This window comes from Chiloscyllium plagiosum, unplaced genomic scaffold (assembly GCF_037043375.1).
Source record: "Chiloscyllium plagiosum isolate Xiang-an unplaced genomic scaffold, Cpla_swu_hap1 HiC_scaffold_36, whole genome shotgun sequence".
NCBI classification, from domain to species: domain Eukaryota; kingdom Metazoa; phylum Chordata; class Chondrichthyes; order Orectolobiformes; family Hemiscylliidae; genus Chiloscyllium; species Chiloscyllium plagiosum.
Window position 1 is genome coordinate 49,611,599 of NW_028270174.1, and position 21,710 is coordinate 49,633,308.

At 41.0% G+C, this 21,710-nt stretch overlaps 1 protein-coding gene across 11 annotated transcripts in view; it reads left to right on the forward strand.

Annotated features, from left to right (window-relative positions):
• The window catches only part of rapgef2b (Rap guanine nucleotide exchange factor 2b), a 400,973-nt gene that overhangs the window by 370,056 nt on the left and 9,207 nt on the right, over positions 1-21,710 (forward strand). For 10 of the 11 annotated variants that reach the window (XM_087980144.1, XM_043674010.2, XM_043674011.2 and 7 more), the window contains one exon: positions 3,547-3,619. The exons of the other annotated variant lie outside the window; for it this stretch is intronic. In XM_087980144.1, coding sequence (XP_087836270.1) covers positions 3,547-3,619 — 73 coding nt within the window. The remainder of the gene's footprint in view (positions 1-3,546; positions 3,620-21,710) is intronic. 11 annotated transcript variants of the gene reach the window in all.

Genomic DNA, 21,710 nt, shown 5'->3' on the forward strand with positions numbered 1-21,710 from the left:
TTATAATTCAAACCCTCCATTCCCAGCAGCATCCTGGAAAATCCTTTCTGAACCCTCTCCAAATTAATAATATCCTTCCTATAGCAGGGTGACCAGAACTCCAGAAAAGGCCTCATCAATGTCCTGTACAACCTCAACATGTCATCCTAACTCCTATAGTCAAAGGTCTGAATAATGAAGGCTGAGCAATGTGCTAAACACCTTCTTAACCATCCTGTCTAATACACAAATTTCAAAACATAGTGGTGTCCTAGTGTTGTTCTGTCCTTGTTTGTTTTACCAAAATGCAATGTGTTACATTTATCCAAATTAAACTCTGCCACTCCTCAGCCCGTTGACTCAATTGATCAAGATCTCTCTGTAATCTTCAATAATCTTCTTCACTGTCCACCATATCACCAAATTTTGTATGATCTGCAAACTTAATAACCATGCCTCCTATATGCTCATCCAAATCATTAAATAAATGACAAGCAAAAGTGAACCCAGTACCGTTCCCTGTGGAACACCGCTGATCATAGGCCTCCAGTCTGAAAAATAACTCTCCACCACCACAAACCGGGAAAGTCATAATGTTAAGGGTTTAGAGGGTTCAGATTTCTTGAAATGTATCCAGGGGTGTTTTTTTTGTACCAAATCGTAGAAGGCCCAATGAGAGACGGTGCAGTGCTGGATTTAGATCTGGGGAAAGAAGCTGTTTGATGCAGCTGTGTGCGGACATTTTGGCGATAGTAACCACAACACGGTAGAGTTCAAATTTGTTCTGGACAAGGAAAAAGATGGCCTACAAAAGATGGCTTTGAATTGGGAGAAGGCACATTTTATTAGAATAGATCAGGATCTCACCAGAATTGACTGGGAGCACCTCTTTGCAGGTAAGTGTAGGGAAGGAAGCTGGGTAGAGTACAGGTCCAACGTGTACCCTTTAGAGGGAAATATAGGTGCAAAAATTCAGAGAACCCTAGATGTCTAGGACAATTCAGCGCTGGATAAGGAAGAAAATAAGGGAGTAATTCAGCTGTGGCCCTAAAGGAGTACAGGAGGGGACTTAAGAAAGCACTTAGAAGAACAAAAAGAGAGCATGTAAGAGAGCAAACAGGATTAGAGATGATACTAAGATGTTTTATAGATGTATTCAAGGGAAGAGGTTAGTGAAGGAAAGCGTTGGGACCAAGGGGGCAACTGTGTGTGAGCTGCAGGATGTTGGAAGGTTGTTGAATGAATACTTCAGTCTTCACTCTGGAAAAAGAGAACATAAGTGTGTAATTCAGGAAAAGGAACTTGCACAGTCCGATATATTGGAGGTGATATCACGCTTAAAAAATAGACAAATCCCTTGCCTGGATGAATTGCATCCCAGGCTGCTGTAGGAGGCGATGAAGGAAATTGCATGGCTCTGACACAATTTTTAATTCTTCTCTGGCCACAGAGGAAGTACCAGAGCATTGGAGGACAGCTAAAGTAGTTCCATATTTCAGGGAAGGTGATAGAGATGAACCAGAAAATTACAGACTGGTGAGTCTTATGGCAGTGGTAGGGAAACTATTTGAGGAAATTCTGAAGGAGTGAGTTAATACTGGAAAAGCATGCGTTAATTAGGGGTAGTCAGCATGGCTTTGTCAGAGGAAGGCCATGCCTAGTAAATTTGTTGGAATATTTTGAAAATGTGAGCATGTGTATGAATGAGGGAAGTTCAGTTGGTGTAGTCTATATGGATTTTAGCAAACCTTTTGACAGGATTCCACGTGGAATTGAGAAAGACTTGGTGAGATGGATCAGAAACTAGCTTAGTAATAGGCTACAAAGGGTAGTGGTAGAAGGTTGTTCAAGTTACTGGAGGCCGATATCCAGCAGTGTACCTCAAGGATCAGTATTGGGACCTTTGTTATATGCATAAATGATATAGATAAAAATTTGAAGAGAATATTAAGCAAATTTGCAGACGACACCAAGATTGGTAGAGTTGTTAGTAATGAAGAAGTTGGTTGTAGATTACTGGAAGGTATAGATGGGTTGGTCAGATGGACAGAGATGGTATTTAACCCTGATAAGTGTGAGATGATGCACTTTGGAAGAAGAAACGAGATGAAGGAGTATTTAATGAATTGCATGTCACTGGGTAGCTTAGAGGAAAAATGGGATCTTGGGGTAATTATTCACATGGAACGCTTGCTTTTATTGGTCGTGACATAGAGTATAACAGCAAGGAGGTAATGTTGGAGCCTTAGTTAGGCCACAGCTGAAGTACTGTGTGCAGTTCTGTTTGCTTCACAACAGGAAGTGATAGCACTGGAGGGGTACACAGGAGGTTCACCGGGAATTTGCCTGGGATGGAGAAATTAGCTGTAAGGAGAGGCTAGATCGGCTTGGATTGTTTTCTTTAAAGCAGAGAAGACTGAGAGGGGGACATGATTGAGGTATAGAAGATCACAAGAGGGCATCATTTTCGTGTAAGGAACAGGAGATTCAGCGGCAGTTTGGGAAAAAAACATTTTCACTCAGCGGGTGGTGAGAATCTGGAATGCACTGCGCAGGAAGGTAGTCAAGGCTGGAAATCTTACAACCTTTTTTAAAAAAAATGTCAATGAGCACTTCAAGTATCATAATATTCAAGGATATGGACAAGTGCAAGAAATTGGGATTAACACACCTTTAGTGGTAGTTCTGTCAGTGCAGACTTGATGGGCCAAAAGACCTTACCTGCACTGTATGAATCTATAAATCTAAAATTATTTGTAGTGTCTTCAGTGTTATGTAGGAATGGTCAATAGACATGCACATTCTCTTGTGCAAATGAAAAAAATATACCAATTGAAGTAGACATGTTTGTATTACAAAAGGGGCACACATTTACTGAGGCAGATATACACGTCATCACTGAAAGCGAGTAGGTGCTATAATAAATGAGACAGATCAAAACAGTGAATGACTTTTCTATTCTTCAAAGGCTTCTTCTGAAATGAATAGAAACGGTATTTACATTCTTGAGAGTAGTTGACTTATTTAAATTCTGCCAGAACAAGGCAACCGTAAATAAAAATGTGGAACTTTCAGTAGACTTGTGAAATATAAGAATCGCCATCAATGGAGGCTGCGAAGTGCTTTGCAACGTATATCTTCTGTTTCCTTGACATCCCAGCATGAACTATGGCATCCTTATCCTCAAGTATGTTTGCCCCACTCTATTGCTATCTTCCAGGCATACTTAAATGTTTGTGGCTTAAGTACGCAAGTACCTTTAACACTTTGGTACATTCTGTCTTTGCCTTCCATTATTCCCACACAAAGCCATATTCTTGTGATTTTTCTCTCATTTACATTGTTATATTCTCCAGTACGTGATTCTAATGTACAGAATTGAAGTTAGTTACAGCTTTTGCCATCATTATTTTCACTATCTTTCTCCCTACCTCTTTCTTCCCCTGATTTACTTGTGTGTTGTGAGTTTGGTTATTTGTTCGCCTTAATCTCCTCGTATGTAATGTGTGTCTCTCTCTTTTTCCCTCCCTCTCTCTCCCACTCTCTCTTTTTGCTCACATGTGCCAGGTACAGAAAAAAAGAAAATTGACAAAAGTAAAAAAGAACAGGAAGTGGAAAACAGAAAGCAAAGAACAAAAAGGTAAAGAGGAATATAATTTAGGAAACAAAATCTAAGTTAGCATAGCACCTTCACAGTGATCAAGGTCAAACTCAGTGGGTTGAATGGCCTACTTCTGTGCTGTAAATGAGTCTCTGGGGAGCAACACATCTCCATGGAATGATTTAGCTGGAATGATTTAGTCAATATGCTTGGGACCTACTTTGTGCAATGCAAAATTCTTACTGTGGCAGTTGTTGTGGGTATGTTTGTCAAGCTGAGAAATTGGTTTTGTCCCCTTTCTTCGTGATACCATCAGTGCTGTGGAGCCTCCTGTGAAGCGCTGCTATACTGTGTCAGCACCCAAGCTACAAATCTTTACGCAAACCTTGAATTCTTACTGTAAATTATGATGTAAGGGTTGACCCAGTTTATAGTGCAACCACATCCTTCCCAAAAAATCAGAGTAGAAGTCAACTCCTTTGTTCAGCCATTTTATTATTACTTGTATGAGCAGTCAGTCTCATACCAAGACCTTAGAATGGTGCACAAAGAATCAAGTACAATGGGTTGTGTTTCAAAGATCTGTGAGAGTTTATGCCCAAACTCTAGCAGATTCTGGGAACAATGAATTGGACAGATTTTCAAACACTTTAGTTCTGGTGTTTTTGTACAGATAATTTATTCACATTCATTATTATGAAGTACTAGAGTTCTGTCCGTGTTGCATTTCAAAATGACCATCCACAATCATGCTAGTCGTTCACTTTTAGATATTTTCTAATCGCCCTGTTCAGAGTTGACACACTTCTGGAGCAGGTGGAACTTGAACCCAGATCTTCTGGCAGAGAGAAGGGAACCCTGCTACTGCATCAGAAGAGCCCAGTTTTTATAGTTGATGTATAAGTCAATCCCTCCATTTTTTTCACTGCTCCGTTTTGCTGGAAACTGAGAAGCACTAGACTGAGAACCCAACACTCATACAGTATTTAGTTCTATTGATGAGCATGAATCTTTTCAGTTTAACTGACCAAGTACTGTACAATGAACATTGAAAAGTAAATAAACATATTTGAACAAATTTTTATTTATTTTCCCAAGTTCACAAGAGGTTCACTGTTTGGACCTAATTATTATATGTTATGGTAAACTTTATTAGAATAAGGAGCAACAGTCAAGTTTGAACAGAAAATTGTGATAAAGTTTAAATTTTAAGATTGTGGTTTCCTCTCAGAAGAATAAAAGGGAAAGAAAAAGGGCATAAAAATGGTAAAGTTCAGAGCGCATAAGAATTGATACAAAGAAAAAGTCTTATCAAGGAAGAAAAAATATATTGGTAGAAAGAAAATCAACCATGACCTCGAGATTTGTCGTGATAAACCAAGTTATTTAGATGTCATTTAGAGGAGATTCCTTGAACCGCAATTTGATTTGTTGCACTCCTGGACAGACTGCAAATTCTATGAGGTAAAAACAATGACTGCAGATGCTGGAAACCAGATTCTGGATCAGTGGTGCTGGAAGAGCACAGCAATTCAGGCAGCATCCGACGGGCAGCAAAATCGACGTTTCGGGCAAAAGCCCTTCATCAGGAATAAAGGCAGAGAGCCTGAAGCGTGGAGAGATAAGCTAGAGGAGGGTGGGGGTGGGGAGAAAGTAGCATAGAATACAATAGGTGAGTGGGGGAGGAGATGAAGGTGATAGGTCAGGGAGGAGAGGGTGGAGTGGATAGGTGGAAAAGGAGCTAGGCAGGTCGGACAAGTCCAGATAAATCAAGGGGACAGTGCAGAGCTGGAAGTTTGAAACTAGGATGAGGTGGGGGAAGGGGAACTGAGAAAGCTGTTGAAGTCCACATTGATGCCCTGGGTGATATGACTTGGGTAGGAACCTGTAGCTTAGGTTTTCAAAGTAGACAAAGTAAGAAATCCAGAGAAATAACTATGTGAGTGAAGCAACAACATTCCAGGGTTTTGAACAAACAGCAATAAAACAATCTAGAACATATGTACATCACTTCTCATTTTGTGCAGATTCATTATTCATGGATTGAGGTTGGCTCCTGACTTGATCTGTTCTCACTCACTTAAAGGTGACATTATGCAATCCTTCATGGTAGATAGGGGATTTATATTACAATGGTAATCATGTTTTTGGTGATCTATGCCCCATCTCCCATGGAAAAGAAGAATTTGGTGTGTAGCGTATTTCTAATACTGAGATTTAATATGGTAATTATGGTTAGTAGACCGATCCTCCCACACCACACATTGACCAGCAAATACAAAAAAGATTGATCTCATAGATCTCTCAGCATTTCCCCCTCAGATACTAATGACACACTGAGTAATCAAATCTCACTAAGTCTTACAAGTAGTTATATTTATTCACTTTTGCCAATGTGGCCTTGATACTCCCTCTCAAGAGCCACTTTGTCAGACTACCTATACAGAATTCAATGTTGCCAACCAGCATTTCTTGAATCTCTGTGTTCCATAAATTTACCAATAAAAAAGAATGGGTACAAATAACTGGATTATTATCCAAGGGATTTTCATCATGGGAAGAGAAAAGAAATTGCACTTTAGTAGAATCATAAGATGCAATTAATCATCTAACAACTTTACAGAATACAGTGACCAGGGAAAATTAGAGGCCTTTGAAGAAAGGTGACCACATAGTAGACGAGTTGTTGGATTTGAAGTATTCTGTAAAAATCTATTTGAGTTCATGATGTTCTGTCTACCATGAATATGGATGCATTAGTAATTAATTATTATTTCTACTGCATTTGCATATCTCAGTAACGTGTAAAAGTCATTCTGATATGACCACAAATGTTGGAATGAAACTCCCAAAAACTTGGGTAACAACTGCACTATTGATAAAATCATTGTGCTCAAGTTGCTTGACGGCTGAAGAAGGAAATAACATGGATGCATTACTGCATGGAATGTGGGACCAGTTTAGTTGAGGGTGATAGTTGGCATAGACTGGTTGGACTAAAGGTAAAAAGGTCTGTTTCCATGCTGTATGACCTTATGACTGTGAGTTCAAATATGATTGACATGGTGCACTTTTTCAAGTAGTTATTCGAATTGTAATACTCAAAGTTCAAACACTCCAGTATGATATCTGTGGTGGGATAGTTTACCTATTTGAGTTTTTGACTTAGTCATTGCTATCAGTATACTAAAAACATGTTTGACCTCAGTGTGAGAGGCCAGGCTAAGAATGAAAAATCACCAGGTTCCTGTCCAAATTCTAAATGGCAGATGAGAACTATTTCCCCTGTTTGATGTTGAGATGATCAAACTTAAATTGGCAAGCGGTAAACCAAAGTAACCAAATTTATCGAATGACCCCCTCATCAGTTGAAGGAATTGCTATTAACATATCAGTTTTTTGTAATTTTTACTTGAGCATGAATCAAAATCAACAGAAATATGAATTAACAGAGAAGTAATCATTTCAAATAAAAAGGAAAATTTAACTTAGTGCAATAAAGATGTGTCTTATACAACCATATGTAACTACATCCTGCAACAGGTGGCATTACATAGCTACAGTTTTACACAGTGCTGTTCTTTATGCAAGTAGATAGGAATCCAGATCCAATCTGACAGCAGCTTCCACTTCAGAGTTTCACAACTCCGATTATCATCAATAAATCACACTTGTACAAGCCTCTCTCCTACTAGTCACAGCAGTGCTAATAGAATAATTTTTCCAGAGTTCAATTTCAAACTATCCATCAATAATGCATTGTTTATGATCTCGGTCAGTAATACAAACTCAGTTTGTTAGCATGCCATAGCTCTTCACTATCTTCAGAATTTAGACCCATAATTCAGATGTTTGCATGGTTCAAAGACTGGTATGGCAGAAGTGGGTTCTGGGTCGTGGGCTGTTGGCACCAGTTATGGGGAGAGAAGGGACTGTACTGTTGGGTTAGTCTACACCTGAACTGTGCTAGAAATAATGGATGCATTTAATTCTCATCAGTCCAGATTCTATGGGATCTGGAACAATTCCTGTAGTTAGTTGGAAAGTAGTTAGTGTAATCCCACTTTTTTTTTTAAATATGTAAGTTGAGAGAAACCAGAATTGTAGACCAGTTATGACCAAAATGCTAAAATCCATTATTAAAAGTTTTAAGAATGGGTGGATCCAAGATGGCGGCAATCTGAGTAGATCTGCCTTGCTAAGCTCTGCACCCCAGCCCAGTCATAGTGATATTATAACACCCCCACCTTACCTTTTCTTTTGGAGAAAGTTGATGTTAAACAGTTGTGAAACCAATTAAATTCATTTGCGGTGGAGCCTCGATTGTCCAAACGAGTTGGGTGGGGAGTGATTTGTTTGAAGGATTGATCATTCAGGTGGTCGGGAGCAAGCGGTAATGAGTGCTGGTTGTTCGAGCATTTCCCAATTATCTGGCAATGCACACCATAATGTCGAGGAGAAAGTGAGGTCTGCAGATGCTGGAGATCAAAGTTGAAACTTTATTGCTGGAACAGCACAGCAGGTCAGGCAGCATCCAGGGAACAGGAGATTCGATGTTTCGGGCACAGGCCCTTCTTCAGGAAGAAGGGCCTGTGCCCGAAACGTCGAATCTCCTGTTCCCTGGATGCTGCCTGACCTGCTGTGCTGTTCCAGCAATAAAGTTTCAACACCATAATGTCGGTTAACCAAGAGTTGCCAGTTATCGAACATCTCTCGGTTATCCGTGCTGTAATGCCGTTTAACTGATAACCGAAAGCTGGGTTGCCTGGTGCCGATTTTGCAGGGCCTTGAGATCTTGTTCAGATAGTCCGGGATTCAGATGGTTGTTGATCGGCCAGTCGAGGTTCTACTGTAAATTCTTTTTGAGTGAACGAGGCTGAGAGAAGGAAAGCATACAGCCAAGCTCCAACACAATGGCCCCTCACCGAAGGCATCGGGCGCGCCCACTACTGCGACTGCAGATGCAGCTGCCGATCCTTCACGAGCCGCGAATAAGGTATCTGCACAGCAGAACATTGATGAAGAACCTATAGCAATCCGAGGGATCATTAAGGAGTTGATGGAAGACAGTCGTATTGGGGCTGGAGCTGACTTTGTTCATCCTACAAAAGCGTGAGGAGTTGGAAGGGCTCGTGAAGTAAGTTGATGAGGTTGAGCGGCGGACTGCAGGATCGGAGACTGAGGTAGAGTCCTCAGCAGGGTGGATCCAGGCCCTTGATAAACAGGTCCAGGCCTTGACTGAACAGATCGATGATCTGGAAAATCAAGATAGGAGGAAAAATATCCAGGTCGTTGGGCTGCCATTTAGAATGGAAGTTGGGCAGCTAGCAAGCTGTTTTGAAGACTGGCTATCACAGTTTCCTGGCTGGGATGCTGAGGTGGACCTTGCGAAGGTTGACAGTTCACTGGGCTGCGGTGCGCAGGTCTGGTCTTGGATCGGTGCCCTCACCCAGTCCTGGTACAGTTTCAAAGCTACAGGGACAAGCATGTGTCCTGCAATCTTCTAGAAGGATGGGGAAAGATCCACAGACCCAGACTTATCGGGGAACTAAGATAATGTTTTTGCAGGACTTTACTCTGACGATGATCCGTAAAAGGACATAGTTTTGTGAGGTCAACAGAAAATTAAGGGACCTTGGTATTCAATATTCAATGAGGTATCCAGCGGTGCTTCCTATTGCTCACATGGAGATGGTGCAGTCATTTGACTCCCCGGAATAAGTGAAACATTTCTTGGACACTTTAAGATAATTTGGATGGATTTATAGAGATCATGTTTGTTTTTTCTTCCTCTTGCGACATTTCTTGTAATGTTACCCTTAAAGCAGCTGCTGTTGGTGTGTTCAATCTCTGATTAGGATTGGTGTTGATATATAGTTGGGGGTGGGTGGAATGCTCACTATTTTGTTTATTCCCTTCTATTGCTTGGGTCTGGGGTGCGGCTCAAGCTGGACGGGGGAAGGAAATGGAGATGTATGTGGGAGGTGTAAGCGCCCTCTATGGGCAGGGGGTAGAGTCCCCCATTAAGTGCCTTTTGGGTTCTGTAGTTAGTTTAGTTTTCTGGTTTTTCGTAAACAGACCCCACGAGTCGTCGTTTGTATGAGCTCAGCGTACTGTAGATCGAATTCTTCCTCTCAGCAGGTCAAAGGTGGTTGTAAAGAATCATGGCTAACAGTGTTCAATGTTGCACCTGGAATATTAGAGGGATCCATTTGCCAGTTAAAAGGAAAAAAGTGTTGTGAGCCTCAAAAAGGAGAGGATGGATGTTGCCCTGTTGCAGGAAACTCTCCTTAATGCCATGGAACACAAAGTTATAGCAGGGCAGGTTTGATTGGGTGTTTTTCTTGTAAGAGCAGGGGGGTTGGCCGTACTCATCCAGAAGAATCTTCCTTTTAATTTAATAGATTGTGTTAAAGATGAATATGACCGGGTTGTTACCCTTAAAGCCCTAATACATGGCGAGGAATCTGGTATTTAGAATGTCTCTTGTCCTCCAGCACAACCCCTTAAATTTTTGACTGATGCACTATCTAAGCCAATGGCCTTTGAGTTGTGGCATATTGTTATATGCGGGCGGGGGTGGGGGGAGTCGTCCTCCTGGGCGTGAGACGATATCAACTGAGCTCCTTCCTATCTTTTGTAAGTGACTGGGCCTATGGCGACTCTGCGTCGATATGGTTGGACATTGAAGCCTCCCAGATGAAGTGTCCTCTTATTAACCTGTTTTTTGTAGACAAAATGAGGACAGTTGCGGAAGATTGCCGCAATCCAATAGTTACTAACACTATCAAAGTATGGGGGGCAATGAGGCAGATGGATTGTATATGTCTAAAATATAATTTCTTACTCCCGTAATTGCCATGCTATGTTTCCGGCCAGGACAATGGATCCTGGGTTTAAACTTTGGACAGATAAGAGAGTGTCTCTTGCTTGGGTGATCTGTTTAAGGGTGAAACGTTGATGATCAAATAACTCAGAAATATGGATTGTCGAGTAGGGACCTCGTCTATTTCCTTCAGGTTACAGATTTTATCCGAAAGGAGACCATGCTTTTGACTGAGTGTTATAGATTTGATATGGAAAAGTGGATGCTTCAGGCTACTCACTCTTTCAATGAGTAATCTCTATCATTTGTTGGGCCTTGGTTCCTCCGGTGACGTCGAGCACTTTAGGGGTCTGGGAGAGAGGGTTAGAAGTTGAGATCACTTCAGAAACATGGAAGGACGTTTGTGAGAACACAAAGAGGATTTAGATATATAATAGGACCCATGCTATGCAGTTAAAGGTTTTTCATAGGGCTCATCTGGCCCCAGATCGTCTTGCAAAATTTAAGCAGGGAGCACCTTCAATGTGCCCCAAATGTAAAATAAATACGGGTACCCTCACTCATTGTTTGCGATCCTGCCCCAGGCTCCGGGAGTATTGGTACGCTGTGGCAGGAGTCATAGAGAGGGTTTTGGGGACTGAAGTCAAGGTGGACCTGGTTTCTTTGCTGCTGGGTCTGCTGAATTTACATGGATGTACATGGGAAAGAGCTTTTTAACATTGTCACTTTCTGTGCGAGGAAGAATATTCTGATGTGTTGGGTGTCTGCGAACCCTCTGGGTCTGTCAGGGTTCCGTAAGTTAATTATAGAACACATTCCTTTAGAAATTCTTACAACTATGGTGCACCAGAAAACTGACAACTTTTACAAGACATGGCAGCCCTTTTTGAATTACTTGGAAGCAGATTTGTATGCCATTTTGATTATGGCTTTTGTCTAGCCATGATGGTTTGGTCTGATAAACCTAAGGCCATGAGAGGAAGAATTTCGAACAAATGAGGGTTTAATAATTGATGCTCTCGAAGGTTGAGAGATATGGTTTTGTTGCGTTGAGCAGTGTTATTTAAATATTGATTTGTAATAAGTTCAGTTTTGATTTCTTCTGTAGAGTAGTATAGAAGTTGTTTCTTTATTGTTGTTGCTGTTATAATGCTATATATCTGTAACTTGCTAATTTTGTAAAACATTTTTCAATAAAAATATTTTTAAAAAATTAAGAACAGTAACTATTGGAAAACAGATTGGACAGAGTCACATAGATTTTAAAAAAAGGAAATCATACTTGACAAATCTACTGGAACTTTTTGAGGATGTAACTAGTAGAGTTGGTGAGGAGAAACCAGTGGATCTGGTTTATATGGACTTTCAGAAGACTATCAGAGCCTTCTAAGAGATTAACATATCGGATTAAAGCGCATTGAGTACTGCACTAACATTGACAGAGAAGTTATTGGTGGCAGGAAACAAAAGGTAGGAATAAACCAGCCAGTTACTATAGTGTTTGGACCCCAGCCATTCGCAATACATATTAGTGATTTATATGAGGGAACTAAATGTAATATTTCCAAGTTTGCAGATGACTCCAGGCTGGTGGGAAGGTAAACTGTTAGGAGGATGCAGAGATACTTCAGTGTAATGTGAGGTGATTCACTTTGGGAAGAATAACAAAAAGATGGGGTACTGGGCTAATGGTCGGATACTTGGTAGTGTGGATGAGCAGAGGGATCTTGGTGTCCATGTACACAGATCTCTGAAAGTTGCCACCCAGGTAAATAGTGCGGTGAGGAAGGCATATGGCGTACTGGCTTTTATTGGTAGAGGAATTGAGTTCCGGAGTCCTGAGGTCATGATGCAGTTGTATAAGACTCTGGTGCGGCCGCATCTGGAATATTGTGTGCAGTTTTGGTCGCCATACTATAGGAAGGATGTGGAGGCACTGGAACGGGTGCAGAGGAGGTTTACCAGGATGTTGCCTGGTATGGAAGGAAGATCGTATGAGGAAAGACTGAGACACTTGGGGCTGTTTTCATTAGAGAAAAGAAGGTTTAGGGGTGACTTGATTGAGGTGTACAAGATGATTAGGGGGTTAGATAGGGTTGACAGTGTGAACCTTTTCCCGCGTATGGAGTCGGGTATTACAAGGGGGCATAGCTTTAAATTAAGGGGGGGGTAGATATAGGACTGAAGTTAGGGGTAGGTTCTTCACTCAGCGAGTCGTAAGTTCATGGAATGCCCTGCCAGCAGCAGTGGTGGACTCTCCCTCTTTATGGGCATTTAAGCGGGCATTGGATAGGTATATGGAGGATAGTGGGTTAGTATAGGTTAGGTGGGCTTGGATCGGCGCAACATCGAGGGCCAAAGGGCCTGTACTGCGCTGTATTCTTCTATGTTCTATGTTCTAATTTTGATAAGTTGAGTGAGTGAGAATATAAAGTGTAATGTGGATAAATGTGAGGAAGGATGTTCATCTGGATCACAAGTGTCCTTTTGGGATGGAAATCTGCCATCCTTGTCTGGTTCTGGCCTAACTGTGACTCCAGACCCACAACAATGTGGTTGATTCTTATTTGTGTGAACAAATAAAACAACTGTTTTTTTAGAACTGCAAGGGGCTAAAAAAGTCCTTTTTTTTTAATAAAAGGAAGCAGGGATTAATCGAATAAATGATGAGAGTGCAGTAGACAAATGGAGTGCTAATGGTGGTAAATCAGCAATAAAGTTGATAATAAGTACAAATGATAGATTCTCTGCTGAGAACAAAATCAAAAAAACACTGGACAGGGATGGGTCTTTAATCAACAAAGCGGTCATGGTCTGAAATTGTTGAACGAGTGTTAAGTTATAGAGGCTCCAAAGTACCTAAGCAAAAAATGAAGAGATTATCCTCCAGGTTGTACTGAGCTTTATTGGAAGACTGTTGAAGGCCCACGATGTAAATGTTAGCACGATGTAAATATGCCTAAATGAATTATTGAAATAGGAAGCTACTTGAGGGTCAGGGTCATTTTTATTGACAGTGCATAGGTTTGTTGCACCCAGTTGGTGCTTGATCTCGCTAATGTAAAGGAAATCGCCTTGTGAGCAGTAAAAATCTCATAATCTCAACAGTAAACTTTGAGATTTACTCTCTCAAGCTCAGTGTATAATTGTAATTAACTTGGACTGTAAAATTTAAGAGAGGGTGCAGCTAAAACATTATGCATATCACGAATTGCTAGCATGTAGTTACAACAAGCAGTTAGGAAAGCAAACAGTATTTTGGCATTACAATGCCATGAGGGGGGTAATTCCATTATTTAACTTTAATACACAAAACCTGATGAATGAATGCCAACATTCTGTTGGCCTTCCTAATTGCTTGCTGTTCAGGGGGTCAGTGCAGACCTGATGGTCAAATGGCTTCTGTACCATAGCGATTCTATGATTGACACTTATGATATATTCCATCTGCCATTTTCCACCAGCCTATTCACTTAGCCTGTCCACATCCTTGCATCCTCCTTGCAGCTTGAGTGCTCACCCAATTTGGTGTAATTTACAAATTTGGAAATTTTACAATTGGTCCCCACAAACAAATCTTTTATATAGATTGGGAATATATGTAGACGTAGAACTGATTCTTGCAGCAACCCACTGGTATCAAGATTCTGAGAATGATCCATTTATTACTTCTCTCTGCTTTCTATTTATTAACAGATTCAGTGAATACTAGTATATTCCCTTCTCCTGACTTTTTCAAAAAAAAAGCTCCATGCACTCAATTTTGTTCACCAACCTCCTGTGTTGGACCTTGAAATAACTTCCTGTCAATCCAAATATACTGCATCCATTGATTTTATCAATGCTGCAACTCATATCCTTAGAAAGCTCCCAAGTTGATCAAACATGTTTTTCCTTCCATAAATCCATGTTAACTCTGCGCAATTATATAATTTTCTTCTAAATGTTAGGTTATCTCACTCTTTATAATAGATTATAAGATTTTCTCTACTGCTGACATCAAACAAACAGGTTTTTAGTTCTCCACTCCCTCTTTCTTCCCTCCTTAATAGTGGAAATACATTTGCTACCTTTCAATCAATAGGCACCTTGCTTGAATTTATAGAATTAAAAAGGATAATTACTATTGCATCTACTGTCTCTGTTGCTACTTCTTTTGACACTCCAGGATGAATCTCATCTGGTTCTGGAGATTTATCAACCCTCCCTCTTGTTGAATCACGCTTCCATAGGTTTAACTCCAGGACAAAGACTCCGGAGGCAGCCAGGATACAAACACGTAGTGAACTTTTATTCAACCAAACATTGGTTAATGCAGAGAGAGGGCCAAAGGAACTTCACCGAATCTGGTTTTGTCATGATAACTCAACAGTTTTCTTAATCTTCAGTTCAGATTAGAAGAGAGATCAATGACACATTCTGATTTTACAGTAAAAAGCAGTATTTTACACATTGTGTTGTAATGATCATACACAGTGTGGTTACTGTACCCTCCCCTTCCCTTCTGTGAGACCAATCTTGTAAAACACCTGATCAGTGATGGAGTTAGCACGTTCTCCGTGTGTCTGCGTGGGTATCCTCTGGGTGCTCCTGTTTCCTCCCACAAGCCAAAGATGTGTAGGTTAGGTACATTGACCATGCTAAATTGTCCAACGTGTTCAGGGATGTGTAGGTTAGGTGCATTAGTCAGGGGTAAATGTAGAATAATAGGATAGGCGAATGTGTCTGGGTGGATTACTCTTTAGAGGGTCGATGTCGACTTGTTGAGCTAAATGGCGTATTTCCACACTGTAGGGAATCTATTCTATTCCAATGCACAGCCAAAGGTTCATTGTTTTTTATAGTGATGTTTAATAATTATTGTAATCTCTAACCGTGGGATCTTTTTGTGTTGCATTCCAATGTTACTGTTTGTCCTCTTTCGGTCACATTTATCTCTAAGGACTGCTTGAATTCAATTGTTCATTGTATTATCTATCTCTTTCAAATTCCATTACTCCTTTTTTGTATAAAAAGTTGATTCTGTATAAAAGCATCATGATATTAATAATAATTATAATTTTTATAACTACTTCTATTGTTAACATTTGTAGCTAATCAGACAAGATATTGCCAGGCATCTCTTTAATGTTTTATAATTACATTGAAATCTATGTCTGATTATTTAAAGAATCTTTAACCAGGACTTAATATTGTAAGTAGTTTCAAAGAGACAGCTAATTTCTGCAAGATACCTTTAGCCACTGTTTTAATGGCTGATCACATCCTTAATGAACTAGAATTAATTACTTATTGTGATTTTTCAAAATTTGAGTTACAATTTCATTATTTCTTTTGTGCTTTGTTACAGATCTTTGACACATTTATTCTTAAATGTTTCTTGTAACTTGTTGCTTAGATAATGCTTTCATTAGGAAAGATACTTCCTCAAAGGCACCATTGTTTTTTTCACTTACGCTGAAGCAAGCTTTTTCTTAAGTCCAGCCATTTTTGTGTCTCTTAAGAAACAGGCAGTTCCAACAATCAATAGCAAAGATTTACTAACAAAAATTAAAGAGAGACAAATTAGAGTACAAGAGAAAGCTAGCCAGAAGTTTAAAAAAAAATTGAGGTTCTTATAAATATTTTTAAAAGGAAAAAATTATAGATGTCCTATAGAAAATGAATCTGGAAAATAGCTAAAATTAAAAATAAAGGAATAGAATAGAGATTAAAAATTACAGTAATCGGGGAGTGGTACTAAGTAAATTGTTGGCGTTGTTGTCTAAGAAGTGCCCGAGTCTTGATGGATTTCATCTGAGTGTGTTAAAGGAATTGGCTAATGAGATAATTGACTAATTATTTAATTTTCCAAAAAGTCCCTAGTTTAGGACAAGATCACATTTCATTGGAAGATTGCAAATTTAACTTGTTATTCAAAAAGGGATGGAAAACAGATAACAATGATCATTTGCCTGTGCTGGACGCTGCCGCAGGACATAGCGAGCAGGGCAGCGGTAGACGTCCAGTACGCGGCCACCGCCATCCGACGCCTTAAAATGGCGATGCTCGGACCCGACGTAGTGCACCAGTTGAAGGATGCTCAGGTGTGCGGTGGGATCCCGTCCGTGCTCACCCCAGCCCGGACGGAATTTCACATTGGCCCCAAGGTCCCGTACTTCCCACGGGAGCCTGTGCCGCACAACCTGAGCCGCCTCCGGAATTTTAATTTTGTCCCTTTTAAGGACATAAAAAGGCAGGCCCTGTATAGACTGCTGCTGCACACTGTCCACCTCTTCTCCCTCATCCACCGTCCTGACACACCTTGGCGTGCCCATTTGCCACCGGGCGGTGGGGATCCCCAGTGGAGGGCTCTCTACGCGGGAGTCCTCCCCCTTTCTCTCGGGGATCTGGGGTGGAGGGTGCTGCACGCAGCAGTCCCCTGCAACCGCAGATTGCGGTGGTTCACGGACTCCCAGCCCAACTGCTTGTTCTGTGGTGCTGTGGAGTCCGTGGACCACGTGTATATTGGGTGTGGGCGTTTGCACTCCCTTTTTGATTTTCTTCAAAACCTCCTCCTCTGCTTTTGGTTGCACTTCAGTCCCACGCTCCTGATCTTCAGGAACCCGATACGGAGGAGGGAGGGCAGGTCTGAAGACCACCTCGTGGGTCTGCTCCTGGGCCTGGCTAAAACTGGCCATAAACAGGTCCAGGCAGTGGGCCATGGAGGGGGTCGTTAGGGCCGACTGCCTGCCCCTCTTCCGCAGTTACGTTAGAGCCCGGGTGTCCTTGGAGAAGGAGCATGCGGTCTCCACCAACACCCTGGAGTTGTTCAGGGAGAGGTGGGCACCACAGGGAGTGGAGTGCATTATTTCCCCCTCCAACTCTATTTTGATTTAATCTCTGCCCCCCCCTTCACTGTTTGATCACACAGCATTGCCCTTAGATGTGAAGGGCACTGCTTGTCACTGGCCCCTCGGGTGTTTCCTTTCTTCCTGGTGGTGGAAATTTGAATAAAGATTCGTACACCTTGCATCTCTCAGTGTCTCACACCTGCACACACACAACATGGGTGCTGGGGTAAAAATAATCGCTACTGCAGTTAGGCGGTAGTGTGGGGATTAAAAAAAAACGGAGGGTGAGAGATTAGATTAGATTAGATTAGATTACATACAGTGTGGAAACAGGCCCTTCGGCCCAACAAGTCCACACCGCCCCACCGAAGCGCAACCCACCCATACCCCTACATCTACCCCTTACCTAACACTACGGCAGTTTAGCATGGCCAATTCACCTGACCTGCACATCTTTGGACTGTGGGAGTAAACCGGAGCACCCGGAGGAAACCCACGCAGACACGGGGAGAATGTGCAAACTCCACACAGTCAGTCGCCTGAGGCGGGAAATGAACCCGGGTCTCTGGCGCTGTGAGGCAGCAGTGCTAACCACTGTGCCACCATGCCGCCCACTGCCACCGTGCCGTTAAAAAAAAACAGGAGCGGAAAAAAAGGAGTGTCAGGCATCCTGTCCACTCTTTTAAAAAAAAACACAATGATCATTTGATCAAAGCAAAGTTGTGCTTATTTAGTTCAGGGCCCTGACATATTGTGTACTTGACCTTCCAGCTATAGTAATGACTAATTTATCAGTCACAAGTGTGAAAGCAGTCTGACTGGACTAGTAATCCAGTCTACATAGAAACCTCGATTATTTGTTCGGATAATCAAATGCTGGATAACAGTTTAGCCAAGCAGTGGGACCTTGCGATCCTGTTTGGATAATCTGAAATTTGGACAATTGATGTTCCTCTGTATTATGCTTCCAAAACTCATACTGATACAGAACAAACTTATATGCCATCAGGAAGAATGAAGCAGTTAGTGATATGGGTGAGCAAGAAACTTTGAGACTTTTGAGAGTTGAAACTTACCACAAGCTATTGGTAACTTGTTAAATACAAGATAAGCTCTTTGTGATGCCTCGCAGAATCCAGAAGTTTCTATTGTGGCTGATGCAGTTACTGATCCAGAAGATCCACCTGGGACATTTGGGCACTCTCTCTGTGAAACATTAATCTGTATCATAACCAGATATCTCCTATTCCCTCAAGGATATAGTCTCTTACTTTGCTAGTCAAAACAGAATCAAAAAGAACTTCTACCTGTCTTTCCAATGGCATTGTCCTTGACATTGATCTGAGAGTTTTAAGGGGATGCTTTTCTTCTCTTGACGACTGTTATTTGCAATGTGTCAAGCTTCAGAAGTTTAATCAAACTATTTGAGAGGTCATAATGACCTGTTAGATACCATTGTCTCTGATAAAGATCCATAATTGCCAATAAGACTTTCTGATCTTTGCTGACCTCAAATAGATTTGTCCACATTGCAGGTCATTGAGGTTGTTTCAATCCAACAGTGAAGCCAAGAATGGGAAATGTACTTTATAAAACCTCCCAAGAATAAAGGAAGATTAGCCCTACTCGGTGACCATTCTGCAACATGCATCTTAGTGGTTTGATCAAGTACTGACAAAATTTGTGATGGCTGGTGGAATAGTGGGGCTTGATTACCTGTACATTCTTCCCAACTGGGTCATAATACTGTGTGATGACATTTTCCAGCTGAGGATCAGGCCATCCAGCTATTGGCTTTTTTAAAAAAAAAAGTAACCTCAATGTTTATTTGAACCAAGTATCATGGTACTGGAGCTTCGCAAGCATCAGTATCTCATTTGCTGATCACTGAGCCACAGCTGGACAGTCCGTTGCAATCCGGACAGGTTGTGAACACTATCACTGGCTGAAAGTGGGACGCTGGTCTGCCCTGTAATGATCTTTCTGTAGTGACTACATGGTTCTAAACCCTGACATTGTTGCAGAATGGTCTCACTCATGCTAACTTTTGATGGGCTGAAGCCTTTCCCATGCGCTAGTGCCAGTGCCAGTGATCGTTCTCTGACTCAATATTGGTCAGGTGGATTTTGGTGTTTTCCTGTATTTGAATCCTTTCTTTTAAGTTTCTTGGTTTTTCTGTCTTTTCATTGAGAGGAAAAAAGAGAAACATGCTTTCTTCTTGCTGGCTACGGACAGTTCTCTACACTAATCTAAGAAATTTCAGCTGAACAAATCAGGGCACTCATCGGCCAATTTTTCCTTCAATCTCAAACCCCTGATGCAGGTCTGATTATTTAATGTAACAATTTCACTGCTTGAAATAAAAAATAACTTTGTACAGCTAAAAACATTTCCTAAGTTGCAAAACCCTCCTGGTTTATAGAGCAGCGTCGACTAAAGACATTCCAGTTCAAAGTCCAGAAAAGAAATATGTGTGATCTCAGCTATGGATGACAAGAAACTAGGACCGAAGATCAAAAAAGGAAGTTATTTGGAATCTGTCAACCTTCCACAACCAACAAATAAAGTTGTGAACATTAAAGGAGTTTAGTGACGACATCACTAAAGCACCTGTAAAACACCAAGACTTGGGCATGGGAAGTGTGTAACTAGATTGTTAGGTTAACTACTATGGGAATTATGGATTTTGGAAAGGATGTGAAGGAGAGTGTTAACCATGCCCATACTGTTAATGGCTACTGTGCATATGGAGTTTTGTCATGGTGATGCAGGTCACATGAAACTCAGATCTGATATTGTATGATTCTAGACTTGTCCCTTCTTACCATTCTCTTAATAATTTTCAACGAAGTCTGTTAATGTACAGTTCATCTGTGTGTAGACTTGATTCTGCTAGAGGAAGGGCAAGAAATCACAGTGAAAGATTTGAGAGAGAAGCCTGATGACTTTTTGCCCCAGAAGATATTCTCATTGGGAGGAACAGCAGCAAATATACTACTTGCTGAGCTGTCTACGGTTGGCCATTTTACCAGCTTGTCAACGTTTTAGCAATTACAGAGCACAATGCATGGAGAACAATGTCCAGCAGCAGTCTTTTAATTGGTCATTGTTGGATAAGTAGCCATCCTGGTCCTGCTGCCTGCTGGCAAAGAACATACATTTCAACTCAATAGTAAGACTTTATTTTTACGAATTAAATTTCAGTTAAATTTCAGTTCAATTAAAGTTGACACCAATCCTCCAAAGAATAACGCACCCAGACCTGTTCCTCTATCCTATTATCCTACATTTACCCTTGACCAATGCATCTAACCTATACATCCCTGATCACTATGGGTAATTTTGCATGTCCAGTTCACCTAACCTGCACATCTTTGGATTGTGGGAGGAAACCAGAGCACCTGGGGAGAATGTGCAAACTCCAAACAGTCACCCAAGGCTGCAAGCGAACCCAGGTCCCTGGCGCTGTGAGGCAGCAGTGCTAACCACTAAGCCACCATGCTACCCAATATGACATAGAGGTCAAATGTCATGCACATTCATTGCTGTGTATAAATATGACCATATGTTTATTAAGGTTTCTATTATTTAAAAATTAAACCTTCACACACACACACACACACACACTCTCTCTCGCACTCACTCACTCTCTCACACACACACACACACAATATATAGAGAGAGTGTAAAATAAATGCATAAACTAATGTATTTAATAGTTACTAATTCACACGTATGATTTATTTATCAGGACTCAAAAATATTTTTTGCGCCTTTCTATAGGGCAGCCTGGCCACCTGCTTCAGATCCCATCAACTCTTAAAAATGGTCACTAGGTGATGCACAAAAGTACTGTGGCTTATTAATATACTAGTCTCCTTCCCTGTAGAGGTAGGCAGCTTGAAAATCTAAGAGTAATAGAAATTAAGGGGTGATTTTATGGACCCTGCATTAAAAGGCATGTAGGATAACCTAATTAGGTAAGATGCAAAATCTCAAATTTCCTGACAGCAGGTTGAGATGTGAAGATGATATGTTTTTAGTAGGCAAAGTCTTGTGCCACCCATACTTGACTAATAATACATTGTTATTTCATGAATGCTCATTTGTCCATTACATCCTTCCTTCAATATAAAGTCAGCAATATGAGAGAATCTTGTGGCTTCTGGTTCATAATTGTTTCAAGGTGGAATGCACCAGTTCACTTTGTATAGTTTGTATCAACTCAATAGTTGTGCTTCCTTGACTCCACCCATACTAATGTGGTTGACTTTTAACTACTATCTGAAGTGGTCTTGCAGCCACTCAGATCAGAATTGATTAACTGATCAGCACCTTTTGCTCATGTAATAAAAGTTGTTGCATCATTTGAAATTTGGCATTCTCATCTATTGTGTTTAGTGCAAGATGAAGATCTTTGATATGATGACTCTATCAATAGTATTGATATATTGGCTAGGAATGATAGGAC